Source organism: Pleurodeles waltl, chromosome 4_1, assembly GCF_031143425.1.
Source record: "Pleurodeles waltl isolate 20211129_DDA chromosome 4_1, aPleWal1.hap1.20221129, whole genome shotgun sequence".
Lineage (NCBI taxonomy): Eukaryota > Metazoa > Chordata > Amphibia > Caudata > Salamandridae > Pleurodeles > Pleurodeles waltl.
The window spans coordinates 714242069-714269325 of NC_090442.1; the positions used below are offsets into that span (position 1 = coordinate 714242069).

The 27257-nt window shown below is 43.4% G+C and overlaps 1 protein-coding gene across 1 annotated transcript in view; it reads left to right on the forward strand.

Moving 5' to 3' along the window:
- The first annotated feature begins 2194 nt into the window (after window positions 1-2194).
- Window positions 2195-27257, forward strand: part of LOC138288079 (tubulin alpha chain-like) — a 68954-nt gene continuing 43891 nt past the window's right edge. The window contains exon 1 of the mRNA XM_069229307.1: window positions 2195-2302. Coding sequence (XP_069085408.1) covers window positions 2300-2302 — 3 coding nt within the window. The 5' untranslated portion in view covers window positions 2195-2299. The remainder of the gene's footprint in view (window positions 2303-27257) is intronic.

The window sequence follows — 27257 nt, forward strand, 5'->3', positions numbered from 1 at the left end:
GCACCCGCAGAGGTGCACTCAGAGACTCCAGTCGTGCAAGTCCTATTGATGCGGGTAAGACGGATTTACAGGCCAGACAGTCCCGGGGGAACTTGCCTGCCGTATAGAGCTTGTGGGCTGGAACGATTTTGACTTTAACAAGAGTCAGAGTCGGACTTGTGAGACTAAGACTATTAGTGGGGCATAACCTAAATGTAACCTATTGTGAATGGGGAACAACCACCACCACTTCAAGAGGGGAGTGGGACTCAGGAATCTGCCACTTAAAACACTAGAGCCCTGACCTCATGTGACTGTGCATATTGTTTGTGAATGCCGTATCTTACTTTGTGTTGGTACATAAATACGTTTGTATCATAAAGGCAAGTATTTCACTGGACAGTCATGTATTGCTGCTGCTGAACGTATTTTGAGTTGATAGCCTGTGTTCTTCCCCCCTCCCTGTGTCTACCATGCTGCCCACCCACCCCAAGAAAGCACTATACCACTGAGAGTCAAGTAGTGATGGGGTACTTGGCCCAGTTGTTCGAGATCCATAGTAGGTCAGGCCTTAGGCCTCCAGGAGTAAAAGGCCTCAACCCCCACGGTTGGGCCCAGTAGCTTCTGCTTGTCCAATGACCCTCTGAACGGGGTTCTGACAGCAACATTATTCCATAATAATAGATAATTATATATCTTCAAATAACAGGTAGAGGAGTAAAATTAAATTCTGGAATGGGTTCTCTACAATTTGCTTAGCAGTCAACTTGGCCCCATAACCTGTGGGTGAATTTCAGTTGTCAGTACAGCCAACTGCACTAAGCAACTTGTGATTTGTGTTTTTATGTTTTAGATTGTGAGTATAGACATGTTGTCTAGTGATCAGTGCTTAATTTGTAAATGAAAAGTTGTCGGTGCCCAAAGCCCTCCTCTTAAACATGCGGCTGCTGAAATTAAATGTACGAACATGGAATACTGAAGCCAGCATAATCCTGAAGCTATCTCAGGCCTCTTTAATCCATTTACAGCCACTCCCTGCCCCTTCCGCTCACTCTTGCAGCTTTCTGTTTTTTTTCCCTTTGTGGAAACAAGTACCTGACCTCTCTTTTGTTAATGTATGCACATTATATTGCTGAACCGTTTAAGGGACCCACAGATGTCTGTTGTGATGTTTATAATATACAGAGACTTCAATTGAGCCTGGATGGTGTAAGGGAATGGGCCCTTTCCCTATGTTACAACTGCCAGCTGAACGGGCCAGTTTTAAAGATACAGACGAACACATGGCCGTAGTTGCAGAGAAATAACCCTCACTGGTATTTTTCAAGCATCCAAAGTCATTGGAATATTTCACGAGTTTCCCTTCAGAATTCCCTATTAAACCTATGGCAGTGTAGCCTATATAGGTGGAAAATTATTCTGTAAAATGAATTTCGTGGCTCCTTTTAAAATATTTGGAAATAAATGGGGGCCTCAGTGGCATTCCTAACACCTGCTCTCCCCTGACCCCATGAATTAGACATCTTCAAACCTTTCTCTGTAGGACTAGAGTCGCTTGATAGTTTGGTGCAATAATGGTCGGTTACATATTCCAGACCGGGAGGATTCTACAGCACTGCAATCCTCGGGGCTCTCAAGTTCTATGTGTGAGTAACTCGTCCAGTCTAGTTTCTTTTGCAGTGCATGCTAGGTAGGCTCTGTAGTCTTGTTTAACCCATAATAGAGTCATGACTACATGTCCCAGAATTGAAAGAAAATACTTGACTAGACGGACTACTCTGCATGGAACTGGGAACCCAGTTGGGCGCCACTAGCACAGAGGAGCCAGGGTTGCCCTGCAAGCAGCTAATTTTGTGACGTTTTCAGGCGAGAGGGTAGAAACATTGATTTTGAAAAGTATCCAGTCCAGCTACTATTTTTTTATTTTGTTCTTACGCACACCTCTAGTTTTACTCATTGTGTTTGGCGTGATAGGCTGGAGAACAGCCTTACTTCTGGCCGGCATCAATTGGGCACAACAAGTTTAATGAAGCCACAGACCATGGAAATTAAGTTTTCTCTTTAAAACGTTCACTTAGGTCTAAATCCGCCTGCTAATCGCCTCTGAGGTATCGAGTCTCTCTCGCTACACACAAACTTTGAGGGAAACGTTTTTTGTAGCACTGTAGCTTTAACAGCACGCCAGCAAAGAGCTGTGCCTTTAAAACACAGAGGCCGTCTTCTATTTACAACAGCTGTGCCTGCGACCGCTCATACTGCAGTGCTGAAAACGCAGGGAAGGTCCGGTGTTTTCGTGGTTAGCTTCAGTTTATTTCCCAAGATGGTAAGTGTTCAAGAGAAAGTTTGGTAAATTCGGGCTAGATGATTCAAATAATATTGAAGGATTAAATACGTTGTGGTAGTGCGCCCCGTTTTAATTGGTCGTAATGTATTCTTAAAACGACCTTATTTTCGCAACTTCCAACGAACTTTTTGTGTACTAGGTGCTGCCAGCATTCGTGTTTCGGGTATTGGAGCGTCTTTAGGTGGTGGGACGTGGGGGTGTTCCTAATCCGCCCCCAATTAGGATTCACGGTGTGCGTATAGGACACATTTTAGCCCAGATGTACATTTTTGTTTTTTTAAATTAAGGGTAGAAAATGTTATTGAACTACAGACGCTAAAACAATCTTTCACTTGACCTTTCGAGAGTTAGAATTGTGCCTTTTGGGGGTGACTAGAGATCTTACATTGATTTTGGGGAGTGGTACGTGGTGACCACTCCGCCGTGGCTCTTAAGGCAAGGTCTGACTGATGCTAGTGAACTGCGGAGCGCCAGCCTGGAAAATAACTGGCCCGGGCTTCGAAAACCAGACCGGTAGTCGCTCTCCTCTGAGTGAAATTAATGATTCCCTCCACCCCCACCAAAACCTGCCCTCGGCGCGAATGTCTGCCGGCATTGTCGTTTACTTTCGGTTCACTTCAATCTGATTTACATATTTTATAAAGTAAACGCAGTAGGAGGCGACCGCGTTTTTTGGTGGGGGAGAGCTATTGAGGGGTAGTTTCTGTTGCTGGTTTGAGGCCTCCTCACAGGTGCCCGGGTGTTCCTACAACTGTTTGAGGCTTGCCGCGCCCATGGTGCATTGTAGAAACCTTATACTTTCGGAATTTGAACTATCTTCATATCTGACACTGGGGGTTGGGGAGGGGGGGACTTGTGTAAGTCTTGGGCAGCGCCTGTTTTTGGCCCACACATCTGTCAGTCTCTCTTTCATTGCCTTTGGATTTATGCGTAAGACGAAAGGTCACGTTGTGCCCCACCGTTATTTTTTTATATATATATATATATATATATATATATATGTGTGTGTGTGTGTGTGTGTGTGTGTGTTTTTTTTTTTCAGGAAATGACGTTGCGTTTATTCTGTTCTCCTTTAAAAAAAAAAAAAAAAGATATTCTGATCAGCGCATTTCAAAGCGGGGATTGACACTGCTCTCCCATATAGAGAGCTCTCATGTTTCCTATGTTTTAGTAGATTAGCCACTCCAGGGTTTAATTTAGCATTCTGGGACTTCTACTGGTTCTTAGATTTCTCTAGCGTTGCTGCCCCTGAATGAGGCACTGACGCACTTTATGATAAATTGCACGTTACTGCAGAATCCAAGGTGAATGATAAATCCAATGGTTATGGTCTATGAAATGTAGTTTAGGCAATTTTAAGAAATAGAATAAAGACAAAGCCATGCCACTGGGACTAGGCATGCACAAGATGGAGGCAAGGAGTGAGGTCACGAAAAAGAGTGGAAAATTGAATGTTTTAAGTCAAGATCTGATTGTTAGGGATAGTTTTAGGATATCATTTGAGGGTTCCTTTTGAACGAACACTCAATCAGGAGATGTCAAACTGTACAACGTAAACATTATTTGCATGTGAGAAAGTGCTACATTAAGGATTCTGATAGATGCTGGATTCGGGCGAATGAGTTTTCCACCAGTTAACTGATTTTATTGGGAAAGGCATGTCAGCCTGCATGGTATGCTGGTAGATACTCCTGCCTTAATTTTCCGACTGCTTGTGTTTCTAGTATACTGACTCTTATGTTTTGACCATGGTGTCACACGAATCTAGCCTGTGTGCAGAGACCTTGGCTCCTGACGATGTGAGGTCTAGGACCCGTCCTGTGACTCTGAAAGGCATACCTTCAAAGTGGCCAGAGAGCTATTGTCCCCTTCTTGGGATTCACTCAGACAATGCTGGTGGAAGTATATCCTGTTTCATGATTTTGTATATTTTATTAGACCATTTTAACTGAGTAGGTGGGAGTGTGTCCTACCGTCCCCTCTCGTGTATAGGTCCTGTTAGGTGAAAACCTTGCACTAGCATCCTGTGTTTGTGGAGTGCTGTGTGTAGTAGTTGGACTCTGTCCCCGAGTACGGAAACTAGTAGGAGCCATTTTAGATGCCCTTGGTTCACCGTGACATAAGCTGCAGGATGATGATCACTTTCCAGGCAGTGGAAGTGTATTGTTTGCATTCCTGAGGGTGGAGATCCAGACTCCGAAGTAGTATTGTTTATGCCCTTATTAAAGGAAGCCTACAATTAATAGACTGCATAGAACACATATGGACTTGAGAGAGGCCTTCTTTTTATTTCAACCAAAAACTGTTCTTTTTATCTTCTGATACTGAAGGGTGCATGCTTGATGCCACAGAGCTTATATTTTTACACTTGTCTTACCATCCCTTGTGGAACACTGGAATCGGGGTATGGGTGTGTACTACTTCCTTTCAGTAGGCCTTGGTCAACTGTTGTTTTTAATGCCAAGTATCTTGTTTTTTTGGTTTTGCAAAATACAATGACACTGTGGAATGCAAAATGTTGCTACCGGGTCAAAATTCCCACAAACTCTGAAATGTTTAGTATTTTTCAAGGCAAATGCGTTTGAGCAACACCTGCTAACCCATTCTTCATGAAAACTCACCAGAGGTGATTGGGGGGGCGATTGCTTGCAACTATTAATCGTCTGGTATTTTTTTGGGTTTTATTTTTCTCTCCTCTTTACTAGTCTACTAAAATGTAAGTGATGGCCATAATTGGAAGATCAACTGAGAGGCATTTTTCTGGATACTGTCATTTCCCTTGGAAGCCCAAGCACCCCAGGTGACTTTAACCCTTAAATTTGATGAACAAGTTACACACTTTTAACATCTGTGTTGACTTTGCAAGTGTCCGCAAGACCTATTGCTTAAAATATTTGATCTTTAGGTTAGCGTCCTTCATCCAATGGCTTATTCTGACCAGCCTCTTTCGGCCACCTGCTTGAGACATTGTCAATCGATCCTTGTGTCATCCCAGAGGAGTAGCTCTGTCACCATCATCTTACTGGCTGTTTGGTTTATCATTCGGCCTTCTTGCTTTGCATTACACATGCTTGCTTTGTAATGCATGAAGGACTATTACACTGAAAGTACACTCATCCATCCCACTGTCACCTTTTTTGTACTATTCTCAATCAAGGAAATACTGCTTATATTACCATAAATGGTATGTTCGTACCTCCACTAGTAACAGTCTACCAGTACTGATACTCTCACGACCACAAAAGACCGTTACTAAATCATGAACATCACCACCATGAATGCCACAGAAACAATACAGCGGTTATCAGTGCAACCGACTAGAACACCAACACTACCACCAGTGAACCTTAAACTAGCCGCATTCCTATCAAAGCCAATAGATCTGACTTAAATGTGCTATATGTTGGAAAGATAATTTCTGCTTGCATGTATTTGCATGCATTATTGCATTAAACTTACACCTATTGATATTGCCAATGCTTGTTAAACTTGTCTTTCCAAGTGTTGGTAGGACGAGCGTAATAGCTTACTTCGGGAGGTGGCAATAGGTTTGAACTTATATTATGTAAAAGCACAACGTTTCACTGTCAAATTAAAACTATAGCCTATAAAAGAAATGATCTATTTTCCCATATTGTGTAATGTGAAGCAAATATAATGACAAACGACAAAATCACTCAGAAGGTTTTGGCATTTTCTTGGGCTGAGATACAAACCTTTAAACTGTGTTTCTCTTCTTAAATCATGAGGCAGCGCAATTCAAGAAACATGGTATTCTATAGACAATTGTCTTATGGAGACCTGTTCTTGACTAACCTCAGTAATGCATGGGTCTCTGTCCTCTTGCTATGGTATTGTATTTAGTCTCTAAAACTAAAAGTACAGGACATCATTCTACAGTTTAGCAAGTGTGCTAAAGCGGTTCACCTTTTTTGTCCTATTTTCTAAGTGTCCCTGGTTGAAGTAGGGGGTTGGCAGTGGGCAGAGCAGCTCCACCTGTTTGAGCATACACAACTGAGAATCCAGCAGTCAGTATACAAATAGGTAGACACCACACCTAAGTGAATGGGAGTTCCCACCCAGAGAATAATGGTGGTTTTAGGGTGTTAAACAAATGTGCTGAAAGTCAACATTCCAGTATTTCGATAATCTGTTTGTAAGGTTCTTGTGGTCAGTGACTAAGGGGCACTGGACATGGGTCAGTAATTCCCAATGTCATTCCCAAAGGGGGATATTACTAGTTCTGGGCAAGTCCCTGCACTCGTAGTATCCATTTCCTAGATGAAGGGGCACAATTATTCACTGGTAGGGGCATCTATAGTGTCTACTGACCAGTTTGCATGTTCAAATAGTGAGCTCTCTGGAACAGTGATGGCTAGATGGTTCAAATGGTCTATTTCAGGGCTAACAGGCATAGATAGTAGCCTTAGGTCAAAGGGGAAAAGACCGTTTTGCTCCTCTAAATTGTAAAGGAATCAATTGTGGCTTCCATAAATTCGATGAGTGGGAGAGTTGCTGCAGGGTGATGCAGGCCCAGCACATTTGTCCAGTAGGCCCTCTTGCCAAGCTGATTTAAGTACTATGCTGCACACTTTGGTGGGTTACTTCCCTGAGATGACTATTTCCATGCTTGCTGCTTGTCCTTTGGTTTAATGGATAGCACCTCTTAAAGCATCAAACACTATTGTTTCCTCTTCTTTGAGGTAATTTCGCCTTTTGGTTTAAGAGACAGTCGGGAAAAGGGGCACTATATATATTTGAAACGTCAGTTCAGTACTCCTAAGCACAGCCGGATAAAGTGGAGAGCATCTTTGTGAGCTTTCGTTGAGGAGGGCAGGTACCAATTGGTTAAACAAATGTGAGGTCCCAGGGAGACAACTGGGGTTCACAGTGTAGTTTGTCTTTTGCAGATAGTTCTTAGTGCAGTATAAATGTGAAGGAGTCGCAGATGACTTAAGGATGTGGCTGGAACTCCATGTAAGCCAAATACTAAGGATAGATGTAAACTGTATGCCAACAGATCTGAAAATTGAACTGTTGAAGTGGTAAAGCTGCCACTGGTAAGACTGCTTTGTATAATTCTAATTGAACTAGGAGTGGATAAAACTGGAACGTTTCTGACATTCTGCCCAGAGGTTGCTCCATGACAAAAAAGCAATAATTTAGTTAACTTGTGCAGGACCCCACCATCATCTGCTGAATGTACAAGGTCCTCATAGAGGACTCCCTCCGTTCCACACATGGTTTATGTGAACACTACGTGTAAGCTCAAACTTCCAGCACACGTTCACAGGAAAGAGGAGGATACCAGTTATGTGCTGGCTGAAAATATTTGATCTAGCCGTGGGTGGCAGACTCCCATCCCAGGGGTACTGGTAAAAGACCCGTACACCTACCAACTTAAACAAATATTTCACTGTGTGTGGTGCTGGTCTCCATGCCTAGATCAACTCAAGAAGAACTTCTGCTTCCACCCCTCACTTAAAAAAACACAAAAGCTTGCTGAGGCTGACTCTATCCTGGGGTGTTTTCTAAACCTCATAATGGACCTCACCTGTTCATGGCCTCCAATGATGAGCAGGAAACCTGCTTTGTGTAGTGGTTCAACCTTGTCGTCCCTGCCACCATGTGATATTAGTTCTTTACCAGATGACCGTGTGAAGAGCCCGTTTCCTACTACACATGATAGATACATGTGAGTGCAGGTCTGGACCTGTGTGAATGCTAAATATCTCCCACCTCTCCAAAGGCAGCCGTAACTGCAGGTGTAGTTTTTCAATAAGGGGGAGTAACACTTATTCAGGACAGCCTTATGCTCCTCTGGTAAAGCCACAACAAAGCACCTTCAATGGAGGAGGGGTGTGTAAGAGATGCAGAAAGATGAACGAGAGACCAGGACCACACAACTGTCTGCACTGGGCATAGACTTTTTCCCTGCTACTACTCGCAACTAGTAAGGGACTACGTGTTTCTGGCGGCTGTGAGGAGCAATTGTATTTATTTGTGTACAAAGGTTACATGCGATTCAGCTGTTCATTAACTTATTAACCGTATTAAGTCCACTGCCCTTTTTCGTTGCCCATAGTTAAGCTCACACACGACTGTCATTTAGATGTAAATATGGTAGAAATGTTGTTAACCTGCATGGCAAGATTTTTTTTTTTTCTATTTATTTTGTTATCATTTTATGGTGAAAGCTCACAATATTTTGTAGCAAAACATGAGTTACTTCCTAGCAAAGTTTAGGTTTGAGTGACGCATTAGGTGTCTGTTTCTGTGCAGGCAAGGGCTGTCTACGTGAACAGAAGACCTGGACTTGTTCGAAATGTTTCTGTTTGAAACTGTGCACCATATTTGGGGGTGAAGGGGAGGCGAGACGTGATGGACGCCCTTGGCTCGTGCCTCGTGAAGGGGCCAGGTTTGCTGCTGCTTCTGTGAGTCCCTCTGAAAGGGAGGGAGGTCTTTCCACTAAAACGTTAATCTTTATCTCTTTCAAGTGCTCTGGCATATAGGCAAAGCAGGGCTCAACTCCTAAACAAGCATTGGCATAACCAATAGGTCTCGCCTTTGGGACCTTATAAGTGTTTAGCTATACAACACATTATCCTGGTTGCTGTGCCGCCAGGGATTTACAATTACTGCACACTGGGTCATTCAGTCTGATTCAGGAATACATGCTTGCTTGATACACGGATTGTAAAGTGTATTAATCAAAGTGCACAGTTTAAAATATTTTGCAAAGGACACCCTGCTGCTCTCGAGCTTTGCAGGAGGTGGTCCCCAGTAAGGAGCAGCAAGACCGTGGAGGGTGGCTTGGGATCGTTTAAGAAATTAAAAAGAGCAATATGAGTGTGTTACATAATGCATAACACTTCAAACGCATTGGTTGCGCACTCCAGGATTCAAAGCACGCAGCAGAATGTACAGCAGTCACTGGCAAACCACTCCTCCTTGTATGTGTGAACATCAAAAGTGGAAGCGGCTTTGAAATAATGTCAGCTGCATTTAATATCATTAGCCTCCATCTGTGTAAAGCAAGGAATGCTACCTTAAGATGTATTCATGAAGACCACCCCCTTCTACCATGCAATATGTGCTTGCACCAACTGCAATACAAATGGCAAATCCATTAGTAGTGCAGCTGTGGATTGAAAAAGGTAAACCATAACCAACAGCAGGAAGTATTGAACCTGCTTTCATGTGCCTAACAAGAATGGTTGAGTGCCCAGCAAAACACTTGCTTGCAGCAGCTACATACTCGGATGACACCTCAAATTCCTGATTGCAAATATTAATGTGTTTGAGGGTGACAACAGAAACCATATTACTATGGCTACAGTGGCTCTAAACAGAGTGATAAAGCCTTAAAATTGGACTCCTTTGATAGCACGTGGACTTCGAGGCCGACCGCGCAGGGAATAGGCAGCTGAGTATTAAACTTAGCACGTCATATTAAAGATCATAAAAGAGCCCACCTCAGAGTGTCCATATGGACTGAACTTTTTTTGTGTCAATAGAAAATCGGAGCCCACAAGCTCCTGTAATCCATTGTGAACCATGCTGGACATGAAAGCTAATTCTGCGGAAATAGATTATTGCCCCCTAACCCCCCCCCCCCCCCCCTCCAGGTCAAAGAAGTCCCCAGAACAGTCCCACTGTGGCATAATGTACCCCGCAGCATGCGTAATACTGTGCGTGTTTCCATATGGCCACCTAATTAGACTGATCTCAAGTGCATACAATGGCAAGAACATTAAAATAAGGGGCAACCATTCAAAGATGGCAGATGATCTTACTGAGTCCCTTTCCTTACATGAAGGCTTCTGGTGCAGACATGGTCACCTGCATTCGATGCACGTGCATGGACCAGGAAGCTAAATCTCCCAAAAAACATCTGCAGTTGGAATGACTACAACGGAACTACTGCTGAGCCTGCTTCATCTCAATCTACAGTGCTTTGCCTACCACGATGGACCAAATTAAGGCACCAACAGCAATAGCTTATGTAAAGTCTAAGATGGCCTCTGACCTCAAACCCCCCCCCCCCCCCCCCCCAACCTTAACTAATAAAGGGAAGCCTCCCATGAAACATGACACAGTAGTTAAATGTGTCCATAGGCAGCTAAGTCGGGGTTCTCAAAATACCCTGTTTCTTGGTGCAGACCCCCGTGCAAGTTTGGTGTTGGGCTGCAAAATGTAGATAAATGGGATGCTTATGGATGGCCCTAATTATAAGAAGGCTTCACAAACTGCAAATGCAGAACTTTGCCAAACCGAAATTTGCAGCAACAGAAGACCATACTGCCGGAGGGGTACAAAGCTAAGCCCAACTGTAGTGAGTAATGCAAATTACCGAAAACTCGATGAGATGCCATGATTAGCGAAACCAATACAAAATTGAGATTTTCCTAGCCTTGGTGTCTGAAAGGCTAGATTTGATTAAAGACATGAAGGTGAGTATTATACACTTTTTTTTTTTTTTTTTTCTTGCTTTAATTTTAACAGCAGCTGAGAAGAAAATACATTTCACAAGAAAAGTGAAAACTACAAAGTGACATCACAATGGGAAAACAACCAATAGTTCGTTGAGTACAGTTACTATTATATTGACTGCAAACAACCAGTCCTTTTTTCTTGATGCGAGAACTAAGGAGGAGAATAAGTAACAAACAAACAACCCCACAAAAAAAATAATCACAGTGAAAATGTCAATAAAACAATCTTGAAACTGGCAAGCGTAGACACAAGCCCAGGATGGAGAGCCATCGGAATCCTGTTCCGATGGAAGAACGCCATGTGGAGTAGGAGGAACCAACGCCGGAATAGGGAGTTGGAACTGAAATAAAGAAACAGGGAAGGGTTAATAAAGTGGTGGGATAATACTCTCCTCTGTCTTTAATAAAATCTAGCCTTTCAGACACCAAGGCTAGGAAAATCTTAATTTTAGTAAAAGACTGGAGGCTCATATTATGTATGTTCAAAGCATAGAAATAAGAGTCTGAAACATGAGAAATGGGCTTACAATTTTTTTTTCCAAAAGTGTTTTCATAAACCAGTCTGCAGACTTGAAAATATCCTGTAATGAGGCCCCAGCCCAGAAAGCCCGAGAGGCCATAACCCCTCTAGCAGAATGTGCTCTAAAGGAATCTACATTGATCCCTGCTAAAGGCATGATCCATTTGACCCAACGGGCTAAGGTAGGGGAAGAAACCGTTTTATGAGGCTTTTGGAAATAAATAAGTAGTTGGGAGGCTGAGGATGGTCTCAAACCTGCAGTACAAGTCACATAATTCTTTAAACAATTTCCAACACACAATTTGGTTGAGAGGGGAAAAAATGGATAATGAACAGAGGCCAGGTTGGCTTTAGTACATCTTCGAACCTAAAAAGACACACCAAAAGGAGAGCAGAAAAAGGAGGTAACATCCAAAGCTTTAACATCCGAAACACATTTTAGGGATATCAGTCATACAAGCATAGTAAATTTTGCAGAAAGTTGCTTAAGGGAAAATAAGCATTATCCAGCCAAATTACACCAATAACACCAAATTAACATCCCACATTATGTTATATTTAGGAGATGGAGGAAAAACATACCTTACTCCCTTTAGAAGTTGACAAATGAGAGGATGCTCACCAATCGGCCTGCCATTGAGACTATAGTGTTCAGCTGAAATGGCTGATCTGTAAATATTGATAGTGCTGTAGGTCTTACCCTGGGAGGCCAAGGAAGCAAGGAAATTCACAACCATCACTACATCAGCTGGAAAGGGATCTGAATTCCTGAACATACACCAGCTGCACCAAGTGGCAAATGCAGATTTATAGGCCCTGGTGGCACCAGGGGCTCTAGACTGTTGGATGAGTTTGAGAGCATCCTCTGGGGTTCTCCAGGATGACCCGAAATCTTCCAGATAATGAGAAACAAGGCGTTGTCGAGGACCATGTGGTGTTGTCGACCTTAGGGATCCAACAGTAAGTTGGGGAAATGGGGAAGCCAGACCGGACGGTCGGCTGTTAATTCCAACAGCGTTGGATACCAAGGCTGTGCTTGCCAAAAGGGTGTTATGAGTACCAGTGTGGACTGCTGTCTGCATGCTTGTGCAAGGACTCGAGGAATCTGCAGGAAAGGAGGAAAAGCGTAAAGAAGAGATGACGGCAGACCTGAAGGAAAGCATCTGTTGCGACAGCCTGCAGATCCGGTCTCCCACTGAAGAAGGAAGGTGGGAATTGAGATATATTGACAAATTTTCTTCTTGATTAGGGAGACCTTGTGCTGGGGAAGTTGAAGAATAGAAAGAGTAGTGTATGAGAAAACCGAGGAATTCCAGTTTTTGAGCTGGAACGATGGCAGATTTCTGAAAATTGAGGAGAAATCCTAACTTGAGGAGAAGATTTTGACAAATGCAACTGGGAAAGAAAAAGATCTGTCTTGTGCCATCAGGAGAAAATCGTCTAGATAGAGCATCAGACGGACACCGCAAGATCGGAGGAAGGCTGCTACAGGCTTGCGAATCTTGGTGAAACACCAAGGGGCTGAAGAGAGGCCGAAAGGAAGAACTTTGTATTGGTTAAAAAGAGTCTCCCCATCGAAATTGGAGATATTTCCTGTGTGAGGGATGAATTGGTACCATAAGGTAAGCATCTTGAAGATCTAATCTGACCAACCACTCTTTGTGCTGTAAAAAATCCCTGAGATGGAGGATAGTCTCCATCTTGAAATGGTGATAAATTACAAAATTGTTGACATTTTTGAGGTTCAGAACTAACCAAAACTTCTGGTTTTTCTTCTCAACCAAGAAAATGATGCCGAGAACCTGAAGAGTCGAACTGAACTGGTTCTATGGCCTGTTTGGAGAGGAGGGATTGAATCTCGTTGTGGAGAAGCTGGTGTTGCTCTTGAGAGAAAACAAAGGGAAGAGGGACTAAATTGGAGGGTGATAACATTTTAAGAGGGAACCTTGAATCGATTGAATCACCCAGAGATCTGATGTGAGAAGCAACCATGACTATAGAAACCAGGCCTACTGGAGGAATGCAAAAACAGATGGACGGAATGCAGAACAAATCAAACATTCACCCCCCGTCACAGATCTGGGTTTAATCCATCTGTGTTTTTTTTGTTTTTTTGTTTTTTTGTTTTTTTTGCTTGCCATTCCAGTTTGGACCCAGCCATATGCAAATAAGTCTTTCCCGTGTTCCCCAGGGGAACAGTCCAACCCGAATGGCTGGGTCCAAACTGGGGTGGCAGGGTGAGCAAAAGCATGATGGATTAAACCCAGATCAGTGACTGGGGGTGAGTGTTTGCATTGTTCAGTACTCCGTCCATCATCCTTTTGTGTTGCTAAAGTTTCCCTAAGTGGGAAGGGTATACCCAGACGTGGGTCCCTTGCTCACTGTGCTACTGGATTCAGACTAGCCTGGCTGATGAATGGTGATACCCTGAAACCGGTCCCAGGATGCTTGTTTCCAGTCCAGGGAGGGCCTGGCTTGGCAGTTTGGGCTGGACTGTTCCCATGAGGAATAGGGTCAAGACTGATTTGCATATGGCTGGGTCCAAACCGGGGTGGCAGGGTGAGCAAAAGAACAATGTATTAAACCCAAATCAGTGACTGGGGGTGAGTGTTTGCATTGTTCAGCACTCCGTCCATCATCCTTTTGTGTTCCTACTGGTGGAAGGCCAAAATTGAAAACACTTACCAGAAAATTGCTCTCCTTTGTTGGAATACCCTCTGTTCTGGTACCCTCTTGAGCGACGGGGGTAGAAATTTGGCTTGTATCCTGAGTAGGCATCAGGCTGGTTCTGCTGATTGTAGGAGTCTCGGTTGGGGTATTGACCCCTGAGGGAGCGGCTGTCAAAGCGACTCCTGCCTTTGCCGGCCCTGGAGAAAACCTGTGATGAGAGAATCTTTTTGAGAGAAAGATTAGCTTTATCCAAGGTGGCAAAGGTGGAGACATATTTGCCCAGCTCTTTTATGAAGGAATCGCCAAATAACAAGCCTTTAGCAGAAGGACCCTCTTCTTTTGGAGGCCAGCGACACCAATTTGGGGTCAATCTTTAGAAGAAGACTCTTCCTTCTTTCAATGGATAATTGGGTGTTCGCATTCCCAAGCATGCAAATAGCATGTTGTGCCCAATTGGAAAGAACCACAGGGTGTATTGGAGATTGATCCATTTTGGCCTGTTCTGCCAAATCAAAAATTCTAGTTGGAGTGCCCAACAAATCCAAAAGCTTATCCTGGCAACCGGACCAGGCTCTAACCACTCCTTTCTTAGGGTGTTTTCTGAATGTAGTAAAAAACATGAGCATGTTTGGGTCAATAACTGGGGTAGCAGTAAAATTGATGGGTAATGAAGGATGGGGGACACACCAATTTTAATTTATTTCTGGTAACCTTGTCAATAGAGTGACGTAAATAAAATAAAACCTAGTCTGCAACATGGTCAGCAGGAAACCATTCCTTAGAGTTAGGATGTACCATGAAGGAAGGGTCGAACGTAGGTTCACCAGAATGGTCTACTAAAACCTGAGACATAGGTTGGGCGACACCACCGTCAATAGGAGAAATTGTCTGCCTTTTCTCCGGAGGTCCATAAACATATGGATCTGTAGATCTGTCCAAATCATCTGTATGACTAAAAGTCATTATCATCAGTGTCTCTTAACTGGGTAATGTGGAGGGGGGGTTGGAAGAGGGGTCCCAATTAAGAAACCTCTCTCGTGGGAGGACCAAAAGGGACAGAAACGCCTTTGGAGGGCCCAGGAAGGGTGGCCGCACGTTTCTTGCCTTTTGCAGAAGGCGCATCACTGGCAGAAATCGTTCTGAAGAAGGAGGCTTCTAAATTTTTTGATGTCTTACCACCTGTTGAATAGAGTCTTATAGAAGACTTTAAAGTTTTTGTTTTTTTTTTCCCCCTTAAAAACAATTCAGACTTTTCTTCCTCAGACATACTGAAAGGAAGAAAATATAGCCAAAAATATACAAAAAAAAAATGATGAAAAAACTGGTAAGTTGATTTTTGTCCAGCACAAAGGGGATTAAAACAAATTTGAGAGAGGGGAGTGGCCTTGAAGAGGTATGCGTGTCGAAACCGAATCCTACTGCTACACAGGAGGAAGCGGTAACTGATTGGAAAAAAAAAAAAAACCTCCGTGGGGAAAGCCCACAAGGATGATTCTGTGTCACAGAAACGCAACCGGAACGAAGAGCGTAAGAGGCTGAGACAGTAGAATGCAGGAGCGGCTGGCTCAACGCGTCTCCAATGGCCGAAGACGACCGTTGCTAGACCCGTAGCAACCAAAGGAAACGCAAACGCGAAGCCCAAGATGAAACGTAAATGGTATAGCACACAATAGGAGCAATTAAATATAAATAAATGCAAACCTTAATTTTGAATAAAAGGAAAAGGTTAGAGTACTTATCTTGACAGCGGGCAGAAAGAAAAGAGGGCTTTTTCTTTGCAGTCAATATATTATTAGCTATACTCGACATGCCATTGGTGGTTTTCCCTTTATGATGTCACTTTGTAGTTTTCACTTTTCTTGGGAAATGTAGTTTCTTCTTGGCTGCTGTTAAAATTAAAGCAAGAAAAGAATGCATAATATGAGCCTCCGGTCTTTTAATAAAATTAAACCCTACTGGCGCTGTAATGCGCAAAACAGTAGGATAGTAGAGATAGGCATCAGTAACCATCAACTGAAAGTATGTCAAAATGGAGTAATGCCCTTCCTCCCGCTAGAGCGAATGGCAAAACAAACCATTAGCTGAGCCAGATCAATAAATACATTAAGAGATGAACACAGAAAATGGAATTCTAAACCTGTGTTCCAGCTCACCTCCAAACGTACAATAAATCTTTTCTGCTGAGCAGAAGAAAAGAAAGGTGCGCAGCTGCCATGCTGAAAGATAAGACTCCAAAATTAGGACTATATAAAAATTCTGAACAACCATAAAGGCTGAACAAAATTTCAGTCTCTGCGTGCTTCAGAGTTCACTAATAGCATTATCACCAGTGTAGGAAAGTTTCTAAGTTCATGTTTAAAAATGATAACTTTTTACAAATGTCTCTGAATGCAGAAATATGATCTGATGTACTAAGGTGAAATGCACCTTTTGAATTTTCATATTTGTACGGTTTGTTAAATACTTGTAGTACCGCTCTGGATGCACATACACTACCCAATTTGGCTGCCAACCACACCTTAGACGAGAGACTGTACAGAGCCACCTGCACCTTCTAATATGGTCGCAGAATATTCCTCAGGCGTATCAACCGCCTACGCACCAGGAGCACAGGAGAGCTGCGCTGAGGCAGTGATCAAGATAAGAGGGACAAATAGATACCTATGTCGTTAGAGAAAAACCAGCTGAGGCGCTACGTGTAGAGGACTACTGCCAAAGCAAGGCGACGCTGGCAAACGAGGATTGAGCAGAGAAGCCTCCTCCAACAGGACCATGAGGCAGGGATAGAATGAAACTGGGATGATGTTGAACTGGACAGAACAAGAGACCGCTCTTGCAACACTGCCATAGTACAGAGACTGTGTATCACTTTCATACTGTAGACTACACAAAATCTAGACCATAAGAAAGCCGGGTGTGGCACTCCCTGGTATAGGGTTTACGTTGTGTGCCAATCCCTTTCTCTATTGGAAAAAGAGAATGCAGTTTAATAGAACAAAGTGCTATGGTGCAAATCAATTTGTTTTGTAATTTCTGCACAGAGTAGTTGGGGTACACCAGCTTTTTAGAGCAAAATATAGAATATGCATTCCCACTACTGGGAACCAGAATCTATGCTGTCAGCCAGGGGGGAAAGACACAGCTCAACAATATGGGCCTAACTAGTGCACAAGGTATCTGCGAAGAGTGGGAGTCCGTTGTAGATTGGGGGGAAACACAAGAATAAACAGTGCGATCATTCCACAATATGTCACATCCTTCTACATGGGGAACGTAGGAACACTGTTCAAAAAGAGGCTGCAGATAGCAAAATACGTGTTTTCTTAGTTAAACCAATACACTGGCTGGTGAACTGAAAGGCATTTTTGTGCATGGCCGTACAGTGCCCTGCCTCGAGGTGCCACCCACTGCAGGAAGTGTCTTTAGGATAGTTGAAATATAAAACATGCTCGTAGTGACCCTGAAGGAGAAGAGTATGTTGGTGTTACTTGGACGGCATATATATAATGTGTTGTTGTGTCAAGATCACTGGCCCTCTATGCGGGCAGTTGACTGGTGTCACTGAACCTCTAGGACACCTATTTCTATCTGCCAATCATCTATGCCACCAAACAATGCAGAATATTTTGTTCTTATAACCATGTCTTTGGCCCCACCTGACACTGACCCCGCCTCCACTGCACTCAGTTTCCATACTTCTACTTATTGCACTTCTACCTCTGTGCAGCAGTTACGTTCTAAGAATATGAAGTGGTCATGGGGCAGAAAAGTCCCCTCCTTCGTTCCCTGAGTGTAAACACACAAATATCACTACATTGCAGCTCCTAGTTGTCTTGTTCTACTATTTTCAAGAGCAGCTCGGACAAGCTGCCTTTTCGCCTTTAGTCGAGTGCAATAGTGTACCTGGTGCAGGAAACACACATGACCAATAACAGTACTGCCTCCCCACTTATTCGGTTCAACCAAGGTACTGCAGGTCTGTTATCAGCCAGTGGTGAGAAGGGAAAATAAAAACAGATGGATGTTAAGATGTACAGTCTGGGCTCCTTCCACCCACCACCTAACGATGCGGTGCGACACACAGACACAGACCTCAATCTGGCTTCACCCTCTGAACAGCTCCTTCTACTGCACGTCTCTTGCTTCTATTTCAAAGGCAACATTCAGTGGCACACAAGAGCAGCAGAGGAAAAGTAATGTGGCAGGAAGAACCCTGAGGACTACAGTAGAGCAGAGAGTACCTTGGCGGCAGACTGAAAGACCCTGAACGAATGGAACTACAGACTAGGGGACCCCAGGCCATGTCAGAAAGGTGATATTTGTAGGTAGGTTAGATTCCATCGACATAGTCAACAAAGGGCAGTCTGCGGTGGCAAAGGGGTGAGGAGAAGCAGTGCTCCGGACCAACAGGAGAGAGGGACTGAGGAATGGGCTGCAAGAGGTGATGCAAGCGCAGTTTGGGTGTCTCTCTGCAGTGGAATGTGTTCACAAAACGGAACGGTCAGAGCTAACCAGAAAACAGCTTTAGCTGTCTTGTAGTCTCAAATAAAAAAAACAAAAAATGAGGAGGAGCAGAGACCAGTGAAATGTAGTGCTGAATGAAGAGAGGCCCAAGTGCCACAAGATTTTCAGCACTGTTTCCAGAAACTGCAGTCGGTACTCTAAGAACATCAACCGCTTGTGTGGAGTGATCTTACACAAAGGGGAAAGCAGTCCGTTTTCCATTTGCTAAAATGAGACAAGTGGAAGGGCGCAAGTAATGTGCAACAGCTCCCATCGGCGTCAACCTCCCAGGAAAAGGAGGGACAAATAGCAAAAATAATCACTTAAAAGCAAGGATTTTTAAAGGACCCTGAAACCAACAAATTAAATCAGTGGGTGGTGCTGAAGCCCACAAAGAAGTATATACAAGAAGTCCCGAAAACTCAATCTTAAAAAAAAAAAAGTGCTGGGACTAACCAAGCTAGGCAGTATGCAAGTAACATCGCAATCCATGACCTCCTCAGGAACTGACATCACACATGACATCAGATCTTAAGATCACACACGTTTAGCAGGTCTAACGTGAGTATATTTCAGCACATTACAATATTTAAAGCATGAGATTTCGTATTAGGGTTGTGGCAAAAAAGTGAAGCAACCCCAAACGCAAAATTTGGGCCTCGACTAGTACGTTTAATTTTTTTTTTTTTTAACTCTGCCAAAAAGAAACCAGGAGAAACATGGCTGTAAATCTGTTCTGCTTAATTGGTTCAAAGTGTGCATTATTTTAAAGTATCTTGTGGGGTTGAGGTCCCTGCTGCAGAGATCTTTGTGTGCCTAGTAAATCTCGGAGTCTAATAATAATGGTCTGATCACTCTGGTGGTTAAAACATTTGCTGGAGAGAAATCTGTTTTGTCTAGTCCCAGTTTTGAATCCAAGTAGCATAGAGAGTTAATATGTCTCCTGCAACTTAAATTGTAGGTCCCATTGAGCTACGAAGGACATGTCACTCCTGCACCTTGTAACCCTCACTCTTAGGTAACACCCTGGGCATTGATTTACACACCTGATTGTCAATGCTTATTATGTACATGTGATGTAAAGTGTTCTTACATCCTGCATTGGAATAAACAGCGCCAAAGTGCTATAAGACAAAATAGTGTACTTAAATCTTTCTTTGTGAAAATACTGCGACAGACCAACACATCTGACATTTTTACAGTTCATGCATATGTCTTTTATATGCAGAGACTTGTCAAAGTCGTGCTTCTCCTAAGTCCCAGTGAAGTGATAAGCTGCGAGTCTTTGTTTCCCCTCCCTTGCTTTTAGGTGTGAGGCTTCTGGTAGCTTCCAGCCAGGATACTCCAACAAAAGGAAGCCTGATGGCTTCTTAACTTTGGCCTTCGTTATGGGCGCAGCTGGAATCTGGTAAGCCCCTTCTCCACTTGCGCGTCTCTGCTCGGAACAAAAGCAGACAACGTGCGGGCACTGCTGAATGTGTCACGCTGTCTACAAATATTATATTGAGACAAGCTTAGCATCTTTTTGTAAGGCCCATATTCCTTACAGGGTAGACAGCATCCACACTGTGAAAAAAAAAAAAAAAAAAAGTGGGTAGACGCTGACTACCCTTGACTCCAGCCCTGACGCAAAGGGAATGTGTGGCTTCTAACATGATCACAGGGAATGTGCGTATTCTACTGCACATTACAGATTATTTTGTTCTAGTGTGTCAACTATACATGTCACCATTTAAAACAAATTACACAACAGCGTTTTCCATCCCTCTGCCATTTGCTGTGTACTCTGGCTCAACTTGCCAGATGATGGGGATGGGAGTTCAAGGCACACAAGCCTAGCCTTCTTTAACCCTTCTGTTTAGTGGGGCTGAATCCTGTTCTGGGTCCTGTTCGTCCCTAATCCACTTAAGGTATATGAGGATTTCACTGGGGTGCATCATTTGCCAATGTTGAACATAAGGTGCCATTTTTTTCTCTCTTCTTAAATCAGCAATGCCAACCTCCTTACAGTGTAAGGGTAAATGTTATCTGTGATTCTGGGGGTAGTTCTGATGTTGTCCTCTGTGGTGGTCTACCCAGGACCATCGTGCTCCTATGTATCCAAATTCTCCATCCCTTGCCTGGTGTAACTACCCCGGCACTTCCTGTGCCGCTTACAGCCCAATTTGTTTTCTTTTTAAAACCCCCTTTAGGGTGTAAAAATAAATCATTAGTGCACTGAATTGAGTCTAAGGGGACCTCTGACACAATGGAGAGGAAAAAATAAATGTTACTAATTGCCTGCAAAGTAAATTTGGATGGCTCTGCCACTTTTGCCCCTCATGTGGTGTTGGTGTCTGTTTTGGACGTCTCTAGCCTCTTTAGAAGTTCCTCTATATTCTCCCTACCCCACAGCAGAAAACAATGCTCCAGGTATTGATCACCTCTAGACTGTATTACACCAATTCCCTTTATTTAGGTCTACCGGCCTGTCTTTTTAGAAGACTGCAGCTAGTGCAAAATGCTGTGGCACCTCTTCTTTTAAAGCTGCCCGGAAGAATTCTCATCCTATTGCACCCAAGAGATCTTCATTGGCTTCCCATCAAAGAGAGAGTGAGTTTTGAAGGACTTACTATGCTACACAAAGCCTTTCACCCCTCTGGCCCACAATACCCATCCGAAAGGACCAATCCTTACCTTTCATCTAGACCCCTCCACTCTTCTGTTGGTGATCACCAAGTTTTGAAGAAAAAGATGGGCTGGTAGCTCTTATTCTTACCTTGCTGACAAGGATTGGAATGCCCTACCACAGCAATTGCAGGCTGCTGAGGACATCTATTTTTTTTTTTTTTTTTTTTTAAATGCTTAAAACCATTTTTTTTAGTTGCAAATTCTATGACCTCAAGCATGTATGCCTACCATAGTGTTGGGATACTCTGAGTAGCTGACACGCTCTATAAATCTCTCAAGCAAACATAATGATCCACCTCATATCAGCAGGTGGACGCCTTGAAGTCCTTCATGTCGTATATTTCATACTGTATGGCCATATCTTACCCCTTGGCAGCAGGCCAGGGTGTGCTGGCTGTCTTATATATATATATATATTTTTTGGGGGTGGGGAAGCTGACCTTAGACAACATCTTTCTGTAGAAATCATTAAAATGCATAAAAACAGAGGACACGAGAAATGGTGCAGTGACCCCTTCAAGAGGTCAGAACCAATGAATATCCAGTAATGTAGAGAATAGGGTCATTGTGTGGGACCCTCTTGCATATGGAAGCTACTGAGTGTAAGCAAAGAAGGGATTTTGGAAGTATACCAGAAGACTGATGGCATGCTGCTACTTATTAGTCCTACTCCCTCCTTTCCTATCTTCTGAGTCTGAGATTTCTATGACGGAGCAAAGATGACATAATAACCATGGCAAACACTTACTGTAATGTAGAACTCGGTCACAGTTTATGAAGGGTGCTGCAGGTGAAGCTGTTTAGGCACAGAACTGGAGGAGGCCTATCTCCAGAACTGTCAGGAGAAAATTGGACCTTTTTCGAATGAATTTGAGATTAAAGACGGACAGAAACAAAGGATAATTGCTGGTTGAAGAAAATGCAGTATATTTTCTTGTGAAGAAAAATGTATAGTTTGTAGAAGTTCCTGCTATAATAGAAAAGATGAGTTTACTCAATATGACTGGTAATAATTTTTAGTTACCTCTGCAATTGTTAAAAAGGATGGTACGATAAATATTATCCGACCTATACTACCCACCAAAACATGTGGTGGACAGTGCAGATTCAAATATCTAATGTCTTACAGGTGGTCTCCCGGCTTCCTAGCTGGGAGGATGGGGCTTGATAGCCTTCAGTAGATGCTCCTGGTAACCAGTATTGACAAAGGCAGTAGCACTTATTGTTGCAAGAAAGCAATGGCATTCACACTTTCATTTGCATTCAAAATGTTTAATGAGCTCCTAACTGAAGCAGGCTGTAGTACTGTGGCCCATTTACTAGAGGTAGGTAGGATAGATTAGTTAGGGAAGTTACATTATTTATGGTAGGTAAAGTAGGCTAAGTATGTTGAGATTTATGGGCAAATATAGCATGCATTGTAGATTGGTATGGATAGTAGTAGAGATGGGCCAAGGGTATGGCTTGGATCTTAGAGCAGTAGCTGAGCCCTGAAAATGTGTTGTGAATCGTACAACAAACCACGTAAAATAAGACCTAGCCTCTTCAAAGTTTATTTAAAAAAAAGTGTTTCATTGACATGTGGAAGCTTTGACATCAATAGGACACATTATAGCACTGCACTGAGCAATACTTATTAAAATTGATAGGTTTGTACAACTGGTAGTCTGACATATTTGAAAGTGCTACACAGAAATGAAGAAAAGTTTTCACGAAATAAACGTTTTTGCCAAAGATCACACAATTTAAGCAGGGAATCCCACAGTGAATCTATGTTTCCTGTCCCGTTTTCATTCTGTAAAAATCAGCCAGTAAATAAGCACTATTGAATATGTATTTGTCTTGCCTTAATTTAAGGCTTTGTATTTACCACTTAGTGTATTCTTCTGCAGTTTTTAAAATATAGCACAAACTCAACCCAAAGGTTTTGGAGCGCCTTACATGCGCACCAGATACATTACACAAGGGTGCATGCATTGTTTATAGGCATGAGAACATTAAGTGACTTGCCCAGAATTACATGGTGTTGAGGCAAAGCTGAGACTCGAACCTGGTTCCAGAGTTAGATATTCAGCAGCTGTGGGATTCTACATCCTGGGTAGAGGGAGGGAGGCAGAAGCCACATGTAAGCTCGGCTTGAAGATACAAGTGGACCTTGAGTTGGGCTGCAGCCAGGCTCCAGACTGGCTCGAGCTTTTAGTGGCTTGCCAACTCTAGAAAATAGTTTAATAGACCTTTATGGTAGGTGGGTATGGCAAGTAGCTACAGTAAGTAGGTATTGCAGGTTAGATATGTTGGGTTCACTACAGTAAGTATATTGGGTATGTGTGGGAAGGTAGGTTTGAATAAGTTTGGTATGGTTGGTTCTTACATTTCTGTTGGGTAATTAAAATGTTAACACTATACTTCTTGCTTGCAAATCATACCATTTTTATTCAGAAACATACAATACACTGCTATACCTTTGACAAAGGAACAGTGTTTTCATTATATGTAAAAGGCTACACACACACACACACACACACACGCACGCGCATTTTTATTTTGTGAACCAAAAACATTAAATTGAGCTTGTCGCCATGACAGCGAAGTAAAGCAATGAAATGCTCAAAGGTGGTTAGTGGATAGCACTGTGCTGTTATTTGCTGAAGATGGCTGACTTCGCTCGCCCCCCCCCCCCCCCCCCCCCTTCCAAAACCCACCTTCTCTTCATCCTAATACATCCTTTGGAGCACTGGCAACCGATTTCTAAAGCCATCTGTTCTGAGATTTTAAAATGATGCCTTAAATTCTTCAACTGGCTCTGATATGTGTTTTGCAGAAAGCATGTGACATTTCTCCCAGTTTATCCTTCGGGATTGTGAGGCACTGTACTCGAGACTAGAGGAAGATAACTGCATTGATTTATTCAGTTTGCTGGGTCAACCGGCAAGGTCTGTTTCAGAGCTAGTGTTTTGCTCTTCGTGTATGGATGCATTGGCTTCTGCCTGATATCTGGGTTATAGACTGAATGCACTATAGAAAGAACCCTTCGTTGCACATAACATTCTCAGAACAAAAACTGTTTTGATGAAATGGTCCAAGATTTGAGGCCCAGTTTAGTGGTTGGCAGATGGAGTGAAGACTCTCAGGTTGGTGGAGGACTTTACATCTGCCACCCTAACTTTACACAGCCTGCCGAATTTAGAGTTCCCTGTGGTGAACTCTAAGGGTCTGTATGTCTTCACAGCTCTTCATACAAAGCCATTTAAAGGTTAGGTGTCACTGTTACCAGTGATGAATGCACAACAAACTCTTAAATGGTGTGTGTGTGTGTTTTTTTTTTTTTTTTTTAATATTTTTTTTTTATTGTCTTTTCCAAAATCAAGCTCCAGCTCTGAGTTTGTTTCTGGAGAAGGAAAAAACAAAACGGCCCCAGCACGAGAGACTTCTTCCAGGGGGTGCAGGTCTTTTTTTTGTGTGTTTGTTTTTTTTGTTTTGTTTTATTTTGTATTTATTTATTTTATTTTAAATATATCTTAACTGTGCCTTACTCCCAGGACATTGCTGGTGATCTGACCACCTGTTCCAAATGGGACTGACAGGGAGGATGGTCTGATGCCATGTACTCAGAGCTGTTGGAGCAAGGTTTACACTGAAGGAGTAAATTTTACTTTGCCGGCGTACACCTGGTGGGTCTGTGTCGCTGTTGGAATAGAGTACCCTGTCAACCAAACTCTAAGGACCTGATTGCGACTTTGATGATTGGCAATGATCCAAAGCCACAGGGAGGAGGCTGCCGTCATACTGGTGGCCTCTAACATCCACTCCCCCCCCACCCCCCGCATTCCACCCCCAGCACACCTCCCCTGTTTGTAATGCGATGTTTCCACGGGGCTGACTGGTGAAAACATAGTATTATGATGTTTCTACTGGTTAGACCAGCAGAAACTGTGCCGCGGTATTGGCCTCGGCTCCATTAAAGGAGTCGAGGACTATGCCATGGCACAACAGCACCCTCAGAATGCACACTGTCGACAGTGCACATTTCGAGGGTGCTGGCAGGGGGGGACTTCTGTGCGGCATGGGCAGTGAAGCCACCCCTCCTGGCCCCTCAGCACTGGCTTTCCCCTAGCCTTTTCATGGAGGGCACACCGGATATGAAAAATCTGGCAGAAAAGGACTCTTAATCAGCACAGCGGCGCTGAACTCACAACTCTGACCGCCGCCACCTGCCTGGGATCCATGAACCTGGCAGTGGTCCCCTGGCGGTCCTAATCTGGCAGTCGGACAGCCAGGAGTGTGGCGGTCAGGTTGCCACTGTGGGTTTGGCAGTCCTCAGCCCACCTAACTCCATAGGGCCCTTGATGCCCACAAATATGCTCCTATTTATTTTCAAAGGTGGTCCTGAACAAGGACATCTAAAATATCGGCGTTCAGCGATCCCTTCGTGCACTCTTTCAAATAATAGAAGGGAAAACAAGGATTCAAACCGTAGCGTATCCACAATGAGTCAACTGCTTTTTTTTCCTGTCTTTGATAAATCATGCCGGCAGTTCTGACTATACTGACCACAGGGTGCATCCCCTCTTGGTAGAAGGGCAGAACTGACTTTTGCAGAATGCCGGATGGAAGCTTGTGACAGATGCTTATGTAGGCGTCTGCATTCCAAAGAGGGTACTGGATAAAATTAACCTCTCAGCTGTTGTGTACAGGTGTATTGATAAACCTATGAATGGGTAGGAGGGAGTTTGGGTGGGTATTAAGCAAACAAGCATTTGTATCAGTCCCATACCTGCAGAAGACATTAAGTTTTAAATCCTTGACCTTAGTGCTTGAAGAGATATCCGGTTTCTCCTTTCTAGTGTACTTGAAGCTTAACACATCTACAAGTCACTGTTCACACTTTATGTAGTCCTTTAAGCTGAGAATTTCTTTTTATCCATGATGAGCAGTTGCTTTGGTTTAGCCAGGGGAAATCTTTTTCTCTAGGAGCACACTGCCATAGATCTATGCTTCAACCACTGACACTAGTGCTGGTTCGCCATTTTCCCAGTTCATAGTTTTCCTCTGTGCTTGTAACAGCCCCCAGGGTTTTTAAAAGGTCATGGCTCAACAGGTGAGCCTCCTGTACGAATTTGGTATTCTTCTGTACCTTAACCAAAAGCTACTTAAGCGATGTCACCTCAGTTAGCCAGTTGTAACCTCTGTCAATCTTCTTTGTTAAATAATTCATTTTGCCGAGGGATCACATCTTGGAAATATGTCCAAGTTAATAATGCAAGTGCCACTGTCAACTGGAGATTATTTGAAGACACCAGATTTCTGGTTCCTCCCACCTATTATTTCTGGTCATTGCAGTGGCCTTTGGAGGTCAAAGCATACCACTCCCCCTTGCCTTCTTTCTCTTGGATCATTTGTAGGTGCTATGTTCGCATGGAGACTTGGAACTCTCCAAGTTTGAGACACCTCAATGTTATACCAAGTGAATGTGAACAAAGCCAAATGTGACTGATACACTACAACTTGTCTTGTTATCTGTATCACTTGGGAAGTCATTAAATTATGGCACCTCTTACTTTCTGGTTTGTAACATAAACCGAGCTTTCCTCACCATGTTTGTGAGTAAGGTTGTGGCTATGACACTTCTCCTGCGGCACATGAGCAGAGTTATGCTGGACTTCATAAGCATGCCACTTTTGGTTGTTGCCTATTGCAGCAAAACTATTCAGGTGTGCTTCAGTATAACAAGTGGCCCTGCTTGTTGATGCTGTTATTTATGCATTTAATGAGCATGACACTGTCTTCAGATAGCTATGAGAATCTTTCAGAAAGGGAGCCAACAGGGAATCAGTTTGTGGTCTTTATCATTAACCCATACCCATGGGCGTAGGAAGTGTGGGGGACGCGGGGGATATGTCCCCCCCCCCCCCCCAGATTTTGGAGTGGGGGGGACACGGGGGACAAGGGTGGGGGGGACGAGGGGACAGAAGAATTTTCCCTTCTGTTCTGTAATTCGCAGGGCCATTAGCGCCTCGTGAAGCGCTACCTATACTGGCCCTGCACTTGACTTGTGACCTGCCTCCAGGACACTTGC